At 43.5% G+C, this 18284-nt stretch overlaps 3 protein-coding genes across 9 annotated transcripts in view; all 3 read left to right on the forward strand.

Moving 5' to 3' along the window:
* The first annotated feature begins 612 nt into the window (after positions 1–612).
* On the forward strand, positions 613–1764 carry LOC117144987 (pyridoxine-5'-phosphate oxidase). Of its 2 annotated transcripts, XM_033310457.1 has the most exons (3): positions 613–738; positions 800–859; positions 926–1764. In XM_033310457.1, coding segments are annotated over exons 1-3 (741 nt in total). In that variant the 5' UTR covers positions 613–737; the 3' UTR covers positions 1606–1764. The 2 variants fall into 2 exon arrangements, with proteins under 2 accessions (XP_033166348.1, XP_033166349.1); XM_033310458.1 differs by having other exon boundaries at positions 613–859.
* Positions 1765–1814: 50 nt separating this feature from the next.
* LOC117144986 (pyridoxine/pyridoxamine 5'-phosphate oxidase) lies at positions 1815–3252 on the forward strand. Its single transcript, XM_033310455.1, has 2 exons — positions 1815–2613; positions 3054–3252. The coding sequence occupies exons 1-2, from the start codon at positions 1909–1911 to the stop codon at positions 3120–3122; spliced, it is 774 nt and encodes a 257-aa protein (XP_033166346.1). The 5' UTR covers positions 1815–1908; the 3' UTR covers positions 3123–3252.
* Positions 3253–4752: 1500 nt separating this feature from the next.
* The window catches only part of LOC117146115 (diacylglycerol kinase eta), a 50245-nt gene continuing 36713 nt past the window's right edge, over positions 4753–18284 (forward strand). For 4 of the 6 annotated variants that reach the window (XM_033312105.1, XM_033312106.1, XM_033312108.1 and 1 more), the window contains exons 1-2: positions 4754–5794; positions 9391–9504. In XM_033312105.1, coding sequence (XP_033167996.1) covers positions 5555–5794; positions 9391–9504 — 354 coding nt within the window. In that variant the 5' untranslated portion in view covers positions 4754–5554. Of the gene's footprint in view, positions 5795–9390; positions 9505–12300; positions 12653–18284 lie in introns of those variants that run through there. The other 2 variants (XM_033312110.1, XM_033312109.1) reach the window with 2 other exon arrangements.

Below are 18284 nucleotides of genomic sequence, written 5' to 3' on the forward strand. Positions count from 1 at the left end.
TCGCTCGGGAGATCCGACAGAACCTGCGGCTCACCAAAACAACAACCCCCTGAGAAAGCCGCCGAGCTGAGAGTCACGCACACGTGCTGCCGCTGTTTGTTTTTGTACACATTTTTTGCAATGCCAGGGTTGACAAGGCATCGAAGCCAATAGTATTTTTTTCAGCTTGTCGTTTTAAAAATAGTTTAAGTATTTCAAAAATGCGAGACATACGAAACTCATTTCATGGAACATTGCAAATGATTAATATTGCATTTCAAATCGCTTTCAACTCAAAGAGTAAGTTTAATAGTAGCGACACCTATGGATAAAATAGTAATCTCTAGGGCGACACCTATCGATAAAAGTTATATTCCCAAGCACACCATCTATTGTTAAATTACTATTTCCCCAGTGGCGCCATCTATCAACAAAATACTTCATCGCCACCTATTGGGGATTTCATAAAATGCCACGTGGCGACACCTGACGCTAAAACAAAAAATATACACACTAGCGCCCTCTAGCTCTGTTAACCAGCTTCTAGATAACATACCATTAACATTGCTGCTTATGCAGGGAGTGACCGTGTCTGCATACCCAAAAATTACCGCTAAAGAGCGGTGTTAATTACACACAGTGGGACTGGCTACACTAAGCGCAAACAAGTCTTGCATTTTGTAATAAATTCTCTCGCCGGTTTTGTTATTGTTTTGGTGCTCAAGTGCCGCAGATAAGCTCATATCTGACCTTGAATAAGTACGTTTAAATCTTATTTGTGAAATCGGAAATAATCAGTAGATAAACCCCACAAACACAGTGAAGTTGCTGCAAACAATTCGCAGGATGAGCCAAGGTGCCTCGGAGGTGCCACTTTCGGGTAAGTAACTCCAATAGCCAATAATATGTTCTATTAAATGGTCTGCTTGTAAATTTCTGGAACTAGCACTTCGTCTGAAGTACTGTGAGCGCAAAGACGCCTTCCTGGAGGATAACATCAAGGTGAAGAACCCATTTTGCGTATTCCGCGACTGGCTAGAGTTGGCCCTGAAAACGCCGGAGATTTTGGAACCTAATGCCGCCGCTCTGGCCACCGTGAGTGCGGAGGGTAGGCCTTCCAATCGCTATGTGCTGGTGAAAGAAGCCACCGCCGAGGGATTCACCTTCTTCACAAACTACGGTAGCCGCAAGGCGGAGGACATCAAGTCCAATCCCAATGTAGCCATATCCTTCTACTGGCTCCCTTTGCGGCGAAGTGTCCGCATCGAGGGCGTGGCTGAGAAGATCTCGGCGGAGGACTCCCTTAAGTACTTCCACCAGCGACCAAGGGCCAGCCAAATCGGAGCCGCTGCCAGTCCGCAAAGCCAGCGTATTCCGTCGCGCAGCTACTTGGACGACGTGGAGGCGGCAATCAAGCTTGAACTGGGTCCCGATGGCGAGGTGCCGCTGCCCAACTGGGGCGGCTACTTGGTGCGTCCTGACCTCATTGAGTTCTGGCAGGGTCAGACCGATCGGCTCCACGATCGCATCCGCTTTAGACGAGGTGGTGGAGTGGAATCCGAAGTCGACGGCAAGCTGGTTCACAAGGGAGAGGAGGGTTGGGTGTACGAACGGTTGGCTCCTTAGGCACTGGGATCTGGAGTTCAGCTACAAATGCATTGAAAATGTCTTCCAAATCTAGTTGTTATGCGCAATATAATAGAGGAATGTGTAAAGTCACTATAAACAACTATATACATATGTACAAGCTTAACTATTAAATACAAATTGCAGATTGCCTTTAAATTTTGAAATAAGGTGTAAGTGAATTTCCTTTTTAATCTTTAAATATGGCATATAACCCTTCCAAAAGTTGGACAAGCAGCCTAAGCATTTTTGATCCGTTTCCTTGAAGTGCGTTTTAAATTGTAGAGCATATTAAAAATTACTATGTCGACTGTTTTGGTACAAAAGCTGTGGTGTTCGCTTTGGTCAGCAGGATCACTAAGTCGCTTTGCGCAGCACATGAGCCATGCTTCCCACCAGGTGAGCTATATAGGCAGCGAGGAGCAGCGGGTGTACGAGGAGCCGCACGTAATCTTCCAGAACTGGTTGATGGCCGCCCAGAAGGAGGCTCCTCAGGTGCGGCCTCGACTGGCCTGCATGGCCACGGTGGACAAGTCCGGTGAGCCTGTGACCCGCCTGACCAGCATTGAGGAGGTAAATTCCAATGGAATCACCTTCTTCACAACCCTGGGTAGTCGGCAGGCGGGCGAGATTAGCGCCAATCCTCACGTGTCCCTGCACTTCAACTGGGCGCCGCTCATGCGCAGTGTCCGCATAGCTGGATCTGCTCACCAACTAACGGAGGAGCAGGTTCGAGACCAGTTCCGACGATTTCCACGCCACGTCCAGATGAGCATCACCCATGGACCACGATATGCTGCGGCCGAGTGGCAATCCCGATCAGGGTTCTTTGCGCGGATCGGAGAGCGCTTGAACACCTGGCTTGGCAAGCAACCGGAGGAGATCCCCATGCCGCACAACTGGGGAGGCTATATACTTACACCCAGCCTTTTCGAATTCGGAATGCTCAGCGGCGAGAAGGCCGGTAGGACACGGGTGCGATTCCGACGGTGTCTTGAAATGCCCAGGGTATGTCGAATTATAATTATTACACAGGATAAGCCATAAGCAAATTTTTATATACTTGTAGAACCTATTAATTCATTTATATATCGCCATTTGTCTTTAATCTCACATATCATTAATTCATATATTTTTTCTAGCTATACATTTCGTAAAATATATACACTTTTTCAATAAAAAAATATGTAATATAGGAGGTAAAGTTTCCGACCATATTATAAAGTACAAGCATTCCCGATAAGGATCACTAGCCGAGTGGATTTATCTGTCCGCCTTTCTGTCCGTCCGTATAAACTTCGTGATTTATTAAAAAAGGTAGAGAGTTCTACTCGTAGTTGTTTAAAACATTGAAATTCCCATTTTAACGCCCACTGTTTTCTTATTTTTTTTATATTGATACGCAAAAAAGGATATTATATTTAATTTTATAAATTTATTTCTTCCAGGGCACAAGAGTTGGAAACGTTCAAGCTGAAAGGCAGGACTGGGTTTATGATTCGTGTGAGGAAAATTGATACAAAACTATTTAAGGATGTGATTCTGCTCTAAATCCTTCTGTGTAAAAAAATAATTTTTATGACCAGCGTACCCTTACTGCTAAATCCTATGTCAAATAAAATTATTTGTCAAATAAAATTTTTTAAAAACGGTACTTCAAGTAATATTGTTAATTTAAAAAGTACCATGTTGAAAAAATTAATTTATGACAGTTTTTTTTTAATTTCAAACAGACTTTAAGTGGATAACTTAAGGTCTGTCTGATAAAAAAAATTAAATAATTTTTTGTGCTCTGGCGATTTCCAATTCATCATCATAGCAAATAATAAAACGTGTGCAGTCCATTTTCAACGGGAAAAAATAAACTAATTTACCGTCAGGGGAGCTTATGTGGTTAACAGATCGTTGCCAAATTGGATTTAAGTGAAAGCGTTAGTTCACTCAGCTTGGCCTCAATCGCATTTAAAATGCATTAAAAGCACGGCTCGCAGCCGCCTAATTGGATGTCCTTGGCTCCTCGAAATGCCCACTGCAGGTGAGTGTACGAGTGTGTGGGTGTGTATGTGGGCACGTGAAAATTTAATAAAATAAATAGGCGAGTGCAGTCGAGCGCAAAGAGTAATGCCCGCCGGGAAATGTGGGATAGATGGTCGGATGGATGTGCCGTTCAGGGAGGAGCAGGAACCGAAAGCCAAGCGGCAGTGACAGCAGACAACAAATAGTGAAAGCCAAAGCGCAAGGCCGGAAAAGCACACGCCTTCCAGCCAACCCAGCCTTACCACCACCCACATTTTCCGCCCGCTCTACAAATTTGCCTTTGCACTCCTTTGTAATTGTAGCCAACGCTCTGTCAGTCGTTCGCTTCCTTCCACGGTTCGTTTTTGCCTTTCTTGTTTACTTTGTCCTGGTCTGCGCTTTGTCTTATCCTTCGTCTCGGCGTTTTGTTTTGCTCGTTCTATTTCGTCCCTTTTCGGCTTTTCCCGCACAGAGCGTTTCCGTTTAGCTCTCTTTCTCTCTCTGTGAATATCTCTGCGGCTCGCTCGCGGAAAATGCAAGGATAATGAATATTTCTTACTTTCGTTGCGTGCCAGCTCAGTTGGATAGGGTTGCCAGCGCTGTCGAAAGTCCACACAAAACGAGAAAAAATGTACCTCAAATAGATAGGCAGCAAATAACAAAATATGTGTGAAAACGAGATATAATTTGTATTACAATTTTAAATTAATAACTAAATTCTAAAGAGATTTTGTTAAATCATAGCTTTAACAAAAGAATTAAAACTAGAAAACTTTCATGATGAATAAATTTCCTTTGATTACTTACTTGTTCCCTTTTTCTGACTTAAAATGACTTTTTAAAACAATTAAAATATTAGTCACTTGATTGCTTATTTTACTGTTCCCTTCCGCTACTAGAAATAGCTTACAAAAACAACTAAAAGTTTTTTCATTTAACTTAATTTCCTGTTCACTTCCCTGACCTATAATAATAACATCTAAAAGTTTAATCCCTTTCCTTGACTTAAAATAGCTTTAAAAACCTCAGCATTGCCATCCGCCACCTGGCAACCCTATGCCACCCACTCCGCTTTGGGCCACGGCAGCGACAGCGAACAGTGAGGGTTGCGGTCTCGTTCAGTTCGCCGCGCGGCTCCGGCAGTTCGCATTCTGAGTGAGACTCTGATTCAGATTCGGTTCCAGTCTCAGTTCCGAGCAAACTTCGGCGGGGAGCAGAAGGAGCTGTGGAGCCCGAGCAGGACATAAAAATAGACACGAAGTACTGAAACAAAAACTCGAGGCGGCGAGCTAGTGTAGAATTTTTTACATATAGAGTTACAACGGGAGGAAGCAGGAAGTGGCGGATAATTAAGGACAAAAACGCAATTTCAATTATCGTTAGTGTAATCTTGAATGTGAATTTAAATGTGAACTGTGAGTGCACGGTATTCGGCAATTTTTGCTAGACACTTAGATACTCTGGATGCGGTGTACTTTTTCCCATTGCAAATTAGTTAGTGTAACCTAATCAAATATATATATAATTAAATAGAACGGTGTACACATGTGTGTTGTGCAAGTATTTTTGCTAAATTTATTAAATTGATGTTGAATGTAAGCTTTTCGAACGCTCGTGCAATTATTGTAATCTGAATAAAGGAACTCTGACCGCTTTCAAATGACAAAGGATTAGAAATCGGAGTCCTTTTTCCCAAAAACCGTAAGGGTGTAAGGCCATTTGCCTTTGTCAGGGGGTGTGTCCAGAGCGGGGACTAGGGAGTCCTTTTACATAAGCATAAGGGCGAGCTGCAAATGGGACAGCCACCTGCGGCTACACGTCGGCTACTCAACGCTGGAATCCCTCGCTTTGTTCGCCGCTGAGTGCTGCGTGTCCTTGCAACGTGACAGTCCGATTGTGTCCCGGATATGCAAAGAAGTCCCGCATCCCGACAATGGCCCACTTAAAACTGGACACCCTCCACGTGCAGCGAAGCCCTCGCGGCTCCCGCAGGAGCAGTCCGAGCAGCGGAAGAAGCAGTGCCTGTAGTTCCGGTAGCATCTCCCCGGTGCCCATCATACCGATCATCTCCATCAGCCACGATGGCGACGAGTCCGAGTCGGAGTCGGAAATCGAAACTGAGCCGGCGCGCCTCTTTCAGCGCCGCATGTCCATCAAGTGCACCAACAACCTGGTAAGTTCAAAGATCTAGTCGTACTGTACACTAATGCAAATTGGTATTAGTTTCATGTTCTTTGAGATACAAGAGATTTCGTTTCTGCAACACAGGTGTAGTCATGGTGTGCAACAGTGGTGTAGCATAACACAGTCCTAAATAACGTTTTTTGCTTTATCGAAGGATATGAATATTTAACAAATATGTCAGTAAATATTTCTGTGAGTCTTAAACTTATATCAAAAACCATTTCACAGCAGAAGGGCTGCAGCTTTTCTGCGTGTGTCAGCCGTCCTGCGGCTTTGTCACGGGACCAACCATGGTGGTGGTGCACCGGAGCGTCCTCGCCAAAGTTTCTGGAGCGGAAGTTGCATGCAAAGGGGCAAGCAGCTGCGGGTGGGGCGGCCGCTTTATATGCGAGTTGCGTGTGTCGAGAGTTTATGTTTCAAGTACCTCGGCAAGCTACACCACTGCCAAAGGTCAGAGGCGCAGTTCAAGAAGTCGGTAAAATATTTTAGCGTCGCTGCTGCATAGGTCAGGGGTCAGGATGGTCCCCATTTGCAGATTGCTTCGCCGGCTTAGCGGGCGCCCATTTCAATCACCATTTAAGTGCATTATTAAAATGTAATCCTACGCTGTCCACATCGCCCGAAATGAAATAGAATTGTATCGACTTGCGACTCTCAGCGGAACAAAAAAAGAAATGGAAGGTCCGAACGGACCGTCGTCGAATTTTAATTAAACGTTGCCATAGTTGCCCGGCGGCCAGGTTTCGCGAATAAAAGAATCAAAATGATGGAAAAGCTAAAGAAAGGCAAGCCCCAAAACTCCGCGAAGCCCGAGAAAAGCTTCAATTAAGTTCTTTATGGCTTGGTGTCACTTTGTAGCGTCCAAGGCTCGCCCCTGGCCGCCGGTACACCGCGTCGTATGAACAATGTTCCCAATGTTCCAGTTCCCGGGTTGCTGGCCATTTGATGTTAATTATACGCATCGCTGCGCTGACCCTTCCGCCCAACTTTGGCCTTTGCCAACCCCATTGTATTTTTATCCAGCTCTCCCGATGAACCCACCGCTCGAGTTTCGGCAACCGTTTCGCCAATTCGTCTGTCCAACTGCAATTTATGCTTTAAGCGAAGGCATTTCTTATTTGTGATTTATAGCAGTCGGGAGCTGGGCAAAACACATTTGCCTGATTGTGACAGACAAGCAACATTCAAGTGCTCCCGTGTGGAGAGGGGCGTGGCCCCGTGAACTCTCTCACATGTGGCCTGGTGTGTTGCCAGTGTGTGGGGTTTACACATGTCAAACCGCAAAACAATAAGCGAACGCTAAACAAAGCGGCTTAGTGCAGGGCTTGATGGCAGCGTTTTGGTTAGCGTGCTGCCAGCCCTGAAGGCGGCGACAATAAGACAATAGAAAGAGCCTCAGCAGTTGGAGTACAGTGCGGGGCATGCGACTAGGTACGGGGGTCTCGAAACTGGCCATAAACAAAAATATGGTTTGAATTCGTCGTTTTTTATTCTTGGATAGATACTGCAGTCTTATAGAAAGAGGTTTTAGTTATGAAATGGTATCTGTTTTCTTTCTTGAAAATGTTTGTTTCAGATGTATAGTTTAATTGGTGAAATTATTTATTGCAATATTAATTTCCCAGATAATCATAATTTTAGTTTTTTTTTTTAATTTTTGATATGTATGATGGTATATGTATGTGTTTACAATTCGAGATGCAAAAGAACAATGGTTCTATCCACAGGAGAAAAGGTTCTTGAACTACAAATAGTTTTGAATAAATAGGTACGCTTTTTAACAAAATTAATAAAAATTAATTTTCAAAAAGAAATGTTTACATATTTTTGCCAGCGATTGTAGTCCTTTTCAGCCATTTAAATCCAGCATTAAGTAAGCCTACTGTACAAACAAAGCCAGAAGTCTTGCCAACTCTTTACCTCTGCCCCATTCTGTGGATCTTCGTCACTGGGCTGTTGCCGCAATATCCTTGAGTCTGACTTTCTTTCTTCAAGCCACGTGCTTGTTGGAAAAAAGGCTGAATTATTTACGACTATTTACTCAGACAATTGGCCAACTGTTTTGCGCCTCACGTGCGCCATCAAAGTAACTCGAAGTTCTGAAGCTAATTTCCTTAATTTAAAGCTGTTTTGCTTGACTTGAAAAGCTCAAAAGTCTGAGCGAAAAGAAAAGGAGCGGTTTGTCTAATACCTATGCATAATGTATTTGCCGGCTGATAGAATCAAAGGCACTGAAATGCCAGTAAAAGTCATGGCTGGGAAATCTTACGTTATGTTGTTTACCTTGCCCGGCTGAGTGAGCAACAACAGCAAGTCATATTCATATCTACGGACCGGCCTTTTTATTTATCTTGTATCTTTTTACCGCAGCGAGAGTGGGGCAGAAAAGGGAGGAGTTTGGGGCAGGTGGCGTTAAATCAAAATCAATACCCGGCTAACGAAAATTTCAAACTTGCTTATCATCGTCGCGCTGTCTGTTGTTGTTGGCTGGCTGATGGACTCTGGCTTTGCGGGCTTTATCCTTGGCCACTTTGGCGTATACTTGATGTGTCAGCGATTGGCCTCATGGCCGTGCCACATGATTGATTGACGATGATTTATCTTGGCATGATAGCCCCTTACTTTGATTTTTAGTCACAGTTAGGCTTGGCTTGTGCGCCGAGCATTATCAATTTAATTCAATTTTTCATCTCCCTTGGGAGGTCAACGGCCTACTTTAAAGAAGGTTCCCCTACTCGTCATGCCTTTATTCCTCAAAAATCGTTTAAAGTCACGTAAATCCTTAAGCAAGCTTTCAGTTCCTTGGCTAAGTAAACATTTCCGTTTCCCACTGCCATTTGCTGTGCAAACAGAAAGCAAATGGATTTGCTGCAACTCGATTGGTTGCAGTGTCCGTGGATTTTCCCAACGATTTTTCCATTATTATTTGGCGCTGGATTTCCTCTTGCCGCAAGGGTGGGCGGATATGACCCCGCTCAAAAACTAAACGGATTGCAACTTTTTGCAGCCAGCCATCTGCACTCGGATCGATTTCTATGACCCCGCTAAGCCAAGTCGAAGAATTTGGCCGAATCAAGAAGTTTACTTGTCGTATAATTGCCCCAGATTATTGTCACTTTTGTCGCCATTCGCGCCCGCTTATTTACACATTTATAGCTCGCAAATATGTGTGAATAGCGCCAAAGGCTGTGTGGCAGATCTTTGTTTGCACAATTGATTGCCGGCCATATCGACGCCCCTACTTTTCGCCCTCGTGCCTTTGCCCCTTCTTCGCCTGCAGCCAATTATTTGTTGACACTCAGTCGAAGATTGCAAGTGACGGGTCCCGCAGAGAGCTTCGGAGTTGCTGACCGGAGTGTCCTGCGTGTTCTGTGTCCTGTGTCCTGTGCCCTCAGTGCCCAGTCCCAGTCCCATCCTCGTCTGCTACATGCCACGCTCCTCATTATTATCATCCTCGGCCCATTGACTCCGGTCCGTGCAGTGTCAGCTCATCAATTGCTAATTGCCCCTGGCGAATCCATGGCTGATTGGGTACTTTCACAGCCAAGCTGAAATTGCAATCACTTTGTTCTGCACTCTTTTCAGGCTGCCATCATCAAGGAGGGATTCCTGCTGAAGCACACTTGGTCATTTCAACGCTGGCGGCGTCGTTACTTTCGCCTCAAGCGGAATATGCTGTTCTACGCCAAGGATGAAAAGGTGAGTTCTAGTTAACCATAGTTTTCTATTCGATAATAAATGCTTATTTGTTCGGTAATGAAATCAAAGCTATTGGTAATTGAATTCGATGCAGTGATTCCATGCCATTACCACCCATTTGCATGCTAAAAAAAACCATTTGCTATTTATTTAGGAATATATATTTTTGGGCAAAGGCCAATATAGATTATATCTATATAATCTATTTATTTCAAAGAAAAAAGTACTCAATCCTTAAAAAGTAACATTATTGTTGGGCATCGAAGTATAACTTATTTGACTCTTAATGCTTTTAGTTTTAGTTTGGACCAATAAACTGTTAGGCTTTATTTTAAGTTATAAAAGGGTGAACCTACACTTTTATCCAACCAGGTGTTGGGGAGCCCAACAAGTGAAATCCAAACAACTCAACAGCTCGGGGCATAAGTGCTGTACCAATTGAAAGGTTTTCGGTGGACTGGTTTGCAAAGGAGTACTTTAATTTGCCACTTTTCGTTGAATAGCAATAGTAGACGGCAGTGCTCGATGCGATGGATGGCCTCACTTTGTTAGAACCTTTTTTCATCGTGACCCTTCACATTTGTTGCCTGCGGACTGACACGATCCTTGTCCTCTGCACTGTCGAATTGCGTTGCAGCAAATTGCAGGATATAATTACCAAATGAAATTACCGAGCAGCTAGAAGGCAAAACAATGTCGAATGGAGCAGGCGAGGGGTGCAGGAACTGAAGGCCAAAGGGGTAGCCAGACAGGTGAGACGGACAATAAATTGGTTTATTGCGTGCAGTGCGCTTTTCATCAATAATGTACGCTTTTAAAATGCCCGCGTTACATGGGGCCGTGCCACCTAATACAATCACAATGCGGGTTAATTTTCGGTGGCGATATTGGGGCCAAAGGTCGCGGGCTGAATGCAGTGGCTTTTAGTGTCTCAATAAATCGAACCTCGCCTCGCCTGTCAATGTCAATTCAACTCGATTGCGGCGTGCCCCTGCCATTAATCATATTAACGAAGCTAATTGCCAGGTAAATCAATTATTTAAGGCCGGTCTGCAAGCTCAAGTTTCGGTCTTGAATGAGCGTGATCAGGAGCAGAATTGCAACTACTAAACTGATTACTCAACTCATTTCAACTGAATTCATCCCCACTCAGTATTTAATCCGAAGTTCTTCTGATGCAATTGCATGGCGTCTCATCCGATTGCGATTGACGTCAATCTAGCTACCAGCGTAAAATGCAATTATTTTGTGAACTTTGGAGCAGGCGGAATGATGCAGCCTCTTCAGCGCCGGCTTTGCGTTATGTAAGGGCTATGAAAACATTACGTATTGCGTATCCGCCGTGTGTTGCTTTCACGCTGGCTCAGTTGCGAAGCATTATGGCCTTGTTTCACCGTTACGCAACAAGTCGAAGGCGTCTTCTGCACCTCACACCATCTCACAGCGGCTCCTAGCTGGTGACATTAAGTATTCAGTAATGTAATGACAGGTTGCCATGGACTCGTCGGTCGCCCAAATGATTAGCCCCATTAGTGCCTGCCGACCGACGGCATTTATTCTGATTAAAAATTCAGTTTAATGCCCGATAAATAGAGCTTAAGCTGCTGCCTTATTAAAAGGTTAATATCGCCGACGTTCGCATTCTTCGGCTGGCCGAAAGGTGCTTGGGAACTCATTAAGCGTAGGCACGAAATTTCAATTATAATTACGCATACGCCATGTTGTGCCCAAGTGGCTTAAACGGTGAGCAATTTGTTGCCGTAGTAAACTTCAATAAAAAGGGCAATGGAATAGGGAGCGGGAAAGCCCAGGACGAGAGCGAAGGACTGAGGAAACTACGCGTGCCAGACAAATAAGCGGCCATACCTAAGTTGGTCCTAGGCTGAGGCACAAAAAGGATAATCCTTTGGCGGGCTGGTAAAAAAAAGAAAATGAACGGCATTTGCGGGATGGAAGAACGGCTCGCTGAGACTGATGTTCATGTTGATGATGGTTGTGCTGCTCGTAAAAGCGCAAATTTTTGTTTGCATTGTTTTCATCGCAGCCTTCTCCTTGGACGGCTCCTTTGGGCCCCGTATCCCTCCCACTCACCCCTCCCCTATGCTCGTCATTTTGGCCCACACTAGCGAGGCTCATTTCGGCTTACTTTGCTGCACGCGACTCGGCCGCCGGAACAACAACGTTGGGCCAACTCACCACAGTTGTAAAGTCGTAGTACTTGGCTTTTGGCCATGTGCGCGCTCGCACGCAGAAAGGATGGGGATGCTGTGTGCATGTGTGTGCGTTTTGTTTTGAAACGTGAAAGCTTTCAGTTCTCGAATGAGAGCGCAAAAGCTCTGCGCTTAGGGTTGCTACCATTTCATTTATCTTAAATATTGCCAATGCAAATGAAATATAAAATATTGTGTGTCCTATATATAGACAAAAAATTATGTTAGCATATATTTCATACCCATTAATATTATGTATAATTTCCTCGTTCAGCGCTAAAGCAGCAATTAGTTTTTTTGTTTTTAATTACTTACGAGATCTCCTGAGGCACTCAATTTTTTTTCCGTGCCCAAAGAGCTTTGGCCCCACAGTACCCACCCCAAGCCGCATCGCACCTGTAAATATTTGTATCCTTTCGGGCGCATGGCAGTCAGATGGAGCGGCAGGCAGCCAGCATGTCTGTGTGTGGTGAGTTTCAGAGGGCGGCCAATAAAAGCGACTGTTTGGCAGGAACTGAGCTCAGTTTTAACTCAACGAAGCGATGTGCCACAAGTCAGCGAAAACAGCGAAGTCCACGGAACCATCACCATCAACAGACAGACCAGAGAAAGCCCACCGGGCCAAATAATTAATTATTTAACCGCGGGCAAGCTCAACGTCGATAAAGTTACTTAAACAAATAATTCTCGATAAGTGTAAGGAAACAACAAGACTCTGCAAAATAAACAATTAAATATTTATTTTGTTTTGTCCGCGAGGCGGCGGCGCTAAGGAGGTCGTCCTTAAGCCATTGCCTCAAGTTTTGTGTGTGAGTTCGAAAAATGTGAGCCAAAGAAACATAAGAACTTTCAGCCGTTAACCGAAGAAGCAACAGTTCCAAAAGCATAAACTAAACGCCTAAGTCACCGCTAAATCAATATTCTGCGTGTTTTTCGGGGTAAGTTCGGCGTTCAGCGTTCAGCTTGCGAGCCCATTTCCATTTTATTCTCGTTTCAATACAGCTTCGGGCCAAGTGATTTGTCCTGGGCTTACCAAACTTTCCGTCGGCTTTCGCTCGCATTAATCCTGGAACAAATATATTTATGTGGAAACAGATTTGTGAGCCTGCCAAAACTTTTAATTGGCTAATTTAATTAATGTGCGCTAGTTGAGCTACCCAAATAGGGGCTTAAGACATTAATTTAAACTTCAGCAGAACAGAACAGACGTTGATGTATTCCAAGAAAGACATGGTCTTGTCTTCTCCGACTTCGTATTTGTGCAATTCCTTCCTCAGATAAATATCTAATTGACTCCGAGCAGTTAACACACACTCACGCAATCAATTCGATTCAGCTAGGAGCACTGACCCTTTGTCTGAGCCATCTTCTCGTTGAGCTCCCGTTGGGAAACTTGAATGGAAAGGGGACACTTTCTGGCTAATTACCTAGGCACACAGACATCCCACTACGGCGGGCATATGCGTATTAAATGGCAACATGAGGCTGCCAAACAATCAGCCAAAGTGACATTTCCACCGAGATAATTGTGTGCATATTTATAAAGGGCACAAGCGGCAAGACTAGCGCAAATTAAAACGGGGCATGGATGGGCATGGTGCTCGTGTGTTATGATGAAAACGATACAGGAGTAAGCTGTGCCCGATAATGGACTGCACGACTTACCTGGAGCATATTGTCCTGCTATCGTCTGCACTCGACAAAATTCCTCCTACCTGTAAAAAAAAATTCTAGATGAACGCAGAAGCTTATTAGATATTGCCTTTCTTTCACCAGGGAGCAAAAAAGGCTTAAGTTTGCATTTATAAAGATTATTAACCGCCCCGTAATGTAGTAATGGTAAATGTAGCATTTTAATAAGTAAAAGGTTATTGGAAAATTCATAAACATAAGACCTCTTTAGAGGTCCTTCTGTTTTTAGCAACCTTTGAACCGCCGAACTGCAAAGTTATAGTCCCACCTTTTCCTGTATGTAACTAGGCTTGGATTTCACTTCACTTTCATGATGTAAGTTACAGGAAACCTCACTCACTTTCTTCAACAAACTTTGTTTACTCTTAATTTTTTAAGTGTGCACATACGTATACAGCAGCTTAGCCTGCGGCAAATGATTGCGTGCCTCGAATGCTATCAGCACTTTTGTCCTGACATGTGCGTGTCCTACACACACACACAGACACGGGCTCACCTACATAGAGCATGGTGTCCTGCGGCCGTGTGCAAATGTTTATTGTGTGTAGTGTTTTGAAAAATATACATGGGAGCCCGCGCCATGCCGAACAACGCATGTAATGTTTGCAGTGGACAATGAGCACATTGCCATTTGGTTGTCCTTTCGGTATTCAGTATTCAGTGTCCTGCGTCCAGGTGTGTTTGTCGTGTTTGTCGAAGAATTAGGGTTTCCCTGCATGAAGGACTGTTTTTTACCCTTGCAGAGGGTATTTCGATTCGGTCAAAAAAATAAGTAGAGATAGAAGACCACAGAATTCCACGTCCACATGTCCGTTCATCCGTCGGCTTAGAATTGATAAAAATCGGAGGACTTTGCCCTATAGGTGCCATATGAGCAGATAGAAAATTATTACAAAATATTAGAAAACTTATCAAAAGCAATCATCTGCCTTTTTTCAATATTAACTAATTTACTGCAAGGGTATATAGTCTTCGGTTTACCGAAATTAGATTGCTTTCATGTTCTGTTTGGCATAAGACAAATTTTCTTGGGGCTCGTAAGCTCATTAAATTGGCAAATCATGTTCGCATTTTATTGTTAGGCAGCATTAGGAAGAGATTAATTAAACCAGAATCGCACAGGAGTGTTGATGAAATGAAAGACTTCGAGATGAGCGTGGCATTAAACAGTAATGTCACGCTCTTTTCAATAGTAATTTGATTTAATCGATCGTATTAATGCTTGTCGAAATATGTATAAATAGCTGGGATGAAATAAATAAATTTATATAAAAATCCTGCACTAAAGCCTCAAACATCAATTTTAGTCGCGTAAATATAATGCATAAATATTATCAATATTCTAGTAATTTAATTACAGGAATTTCATTATCAAAATATGCATCACCTAAATTAATTTGCTTATGAATTTATGCAGGCTCGGTACTTTTTCGCAGATTAAAATTTAATGATAATCGCCATCAATTTCAATCAGCGACAATAAAAATGAACAAAAAAATCAAATTGGATCAGGTACAGTAGCCGACAAAGCCACATTTTACGTCAGTAGCCATTTGCCTGACACTTTCCTTTCCGACGGTAAATAGTCTGACGCTTTTTGTTTTTCCAGCTATTTTTTGGATAAGCGCGATTAAGTTTTCATAAACAGAAAAACAACCTTGGAAGTCCATTCGGTGTGTCTCTAAAATTAGCCACAAAGGTCGACTATATTGCCTGCACCGGAGGTCGAAAGTTTCACATGGGCCTGTTTGCAGGGGCCAAGGAGCAAAGTCGGGGGGTCAGGGGTCTTGAAATATGCATTGCTGAGGCGAACTGTCTGCTCAGCCAGGTGTGTGGATAATCCCAGAATAGTTCAAATTGAGACGACGCAGACATGACAATTTCACTCAAAACATAAAGAATTTTAGCGCCATAATCCTTTGCAGGAAGTGCTTATTTCATACCATTCAACAAAATTCCAATAGAGCTCCAAGCTAAGGTACAAGATAAGATACAATACCACCAAAAGCTGAATAAATCGTAGGACACATTTTTCATATGCTCTATTTGCATTTTGTTCTGGCATTTTCCCACGAAACTCCCTCGAGGATTCGATGGCACCAGCTGTGAGTGCATAATTTGCTGGCTTAGTTTTCGAAAAGGTTTGTTGGCAATTTATGTACACCCAACCAAATCAAACTCAATGAGGTCACACATGGGCTCCTCCTCACAGTCACGTGCCAAACACCCCAGCAAAAAAGGCCGACATTTGTTTCGGGTTTTTTTGGGCAAAATCGATGGCCTGATATGGGTCCGAAAGTGAAACAATGGAGGCAGCCACATGTGATATTTTGACAAACTGCATAAACAAAGTGAGGATTTTGCATGCAAAGTCATAATAAATTCAAATTAATTCCACTAAAGTGATTTTGAGTTGTACAAATCATTCCATTTGCAAGTGTGTGAAAGACAAACATTTACACACAGGGAAAAGCATGACAATGATAACCCAATTTTATTCGTATCACATAACTATTTATCATCCGTTTTAGATGCAATTTAGTTTAATTTAGCTTAAAATGATTATATTAGCTAATAACAGGATACACAATCTGTAAAAATAAAATTAGTTTATAATATAATCACAACGTTTGTTCTACTCGCCATGAAAAGTTTGTAAATTTATTTCTCTGTACACCAACAATAGTATTATCTTTTAGTCAGCGATTAGTTTTGAAAAACTTTTCAATTGAACAATTTTTGTGATGCTGGCCGGGATATCCTGATATCCGTGGCCCTGACAGGCAACATTTCTAACAGAGGAGCTGTCTGTTCGCCAATGACGAGCTGCAGCCAAATGAAAAATGTCAACGAGACGGAGGAGGATGCCATTCGGCTCCAGCAGCTGGGGGATTGTCATGAACCAGGCCCAGTTTCAGCAGTTCAGTTCAGTTCCAGTCCCTTTCCTTTGTTCAAGTCAGTCCCAGCTGACGTGGATGTGTAATTTTCATGGCATTCACACACAAGAAAGTTATGCCAGCGTCATCAGTTCTTCCAAACTTTAATGGGAAATTTCAAAAAGTTATTTAATCACACTTTATAGATCTGGGAAGTGTGTTTTATGAAGAAATTGGATTTAAAGTAAAAACCTAATTAAAATTATTTATGTCTGCAATAGCTTAGGTTCCTGGTTTTTAATCTGTTTTATTATTATTACAAATGCCTACAACAAGTCTACACAAACTGGGTTAAGGATGATACATTTTCGTTTGAAATCAATATTGGAGTAATCTTGCACTCACTGCATATTTCACTACCTGGTGGGTTTTTCTCGCAGTGCTTGAGGCAGATACGCACAGCTTCCATTTGCCGCCAGTTGGCGCTAGTTTAATCAGCATAAATGTTGCCCTCGCATGTGGCGTCGCCTGGGCCTACTGACTTTGCATATTGTAGCGGCTATACGGACTTTAATGACTGCATAACCATCGACTCAGTAGTGGCGCACTGGCTCATCCACGGATCCCCTATATCTCCCCGCCCGCCACATCCTGCACTTAATGAACTTGTTCATTTGTTGCACGTGAACGGAATAAAAGCCTTGAGTGTCGCACTCTAAGGATGTGTACAGTACGCACTACATATATTTCTATATTTTCCTTGTCATTCAGAGCTACGTGACGAGGGGAGCCGGCAGGACGTGGAAGACGGGCAGGATGACGAAGATGTGCTCATCATTGACACTGAAGGTTGTCACTTGGCTCGTTTCGTATTATCTAAATTTCATATTTATTTAGGTGGGTTTTTGTGCTAAATCCACGCTGGATGTTGAGTTGCTGCATTGTGAGTGCATGAATGGCTCGGCAGCTTTTGCTTCTCTGTTTTCCTCTCAAGCACAACTGGCAGGATATTGTATTTATGGGCTGGGCGGAAATTAATACAAATAAAGGACGAAATGAATTCAAGCGCGAATGAAACAAATCAGAACTGTCTAAGGCAAAACTTGTCGAATTAATACGATAGCCATCACATAAATGCGAACAACGCAACGAACAATGGCCAAAACCAATTTAATGGCCATTTGAAATATCACGCATACCACACGTTGGCCCGTCAACAAAGCTCACTGCCGCAGAGGGACAGCAGCGATATTAATCCAAGGCGGGCAAAGTGAGTGGTCAATTGCCGTGGCCTCTGGTCCTGGCCGGGACCTTTTCCCGCACCACCACCCAATCATCATAATGCTTTCGGAGCTTAGCCATCATTTATGTCGTCGACATCTGCGTCCAGCTCACTCGCTGAATGCCGCAGGTCGCCTAATCTCCTGTTTGTATGCAGCCCGCAGGATCAACTTTGTTGGGGGAAAACTTTTTCGTGTTCAAGAAATAAGTAGGAAACTCCCCGGACTTTTCGTCTTTATACAATCCTGGGTGTCGCCTTACTGGGCTGATAGAATTTCCATGCAAAGTGAGTTTAGTGGATTATCAATCGATTACCAAGAGCTCCGAGTGCATAATTGCCGCATAGACACTTCGCTCCTGAAATTGTGTGTTATATGCGAATGCCAGATGAAAACGTAATCACCTTACACCGCTTAAATTTCATAAATTCTGCGCAATACGTCATTGGGAAAATCTGCGGGCTTGGCTGCGCCTCAGGCTTCCCAAGCAGAAACGTTTATTTAAATACATGCGAGTGAGGAGCCGCCGCAGAGCTTTCCAGAAGACCGAGGACGCCACCGCTGATGTGTCCAAAATGGGGGACTTCAAGGGGCGGCCTCAAGGGTGCATTAAGCTAACAAGCGTACTAAATGTACTACAAAACGTGGCAACAACCAACCACAGAGACAGCGACACCAACGAAGCTATGACGTCGGTGCTGAAGTGTTGCCAACACTCTGGG

The sequence above is a fragment of the Drosophila mauritiana genome, chromosome 3R, assembly GCF_004382145.1.
Source record: "Drosophila mauritiana strain mau12 chromosome 3R, ASM438214v1, whole genome shotgun sequence".
In the NCBI taxonomy this organism is placed as follows: domain Eukaryota; kingdom Metazoa; phylum Arthropoda; class Insecta; order Diptera; family Drosophilidae; genus Drosophila; species Drosophila mauritiana.

Excerpts from the sequence above, each read along its gene's own strand:
- LOC117144987 (XM_033310457.1), top strand. Across the intron at positions 860-925 it reads CTCGGAGGTGCCACTTTCGG|CACTTCGTCTGAAGTACTGT; the intron begins GTAAGTAACTCC and ends TTCTGGAACTAG.
- LOC117144986 (XM_033310455.1), top strand. The coding sequence starts at position 1,909 with ATGTCGACTGTTTTGGTACAAAAGCTGTGGTGTTCGCTTTGGTCAGCA. Across the intron at positions 2,614-3,053 it reads GGTGTCTTGAAATGCCCAGG|GGCACAAGAGTTGGAAACGT; the intron begins GTATGTCGAATT and ends TATTTCTTCCAG.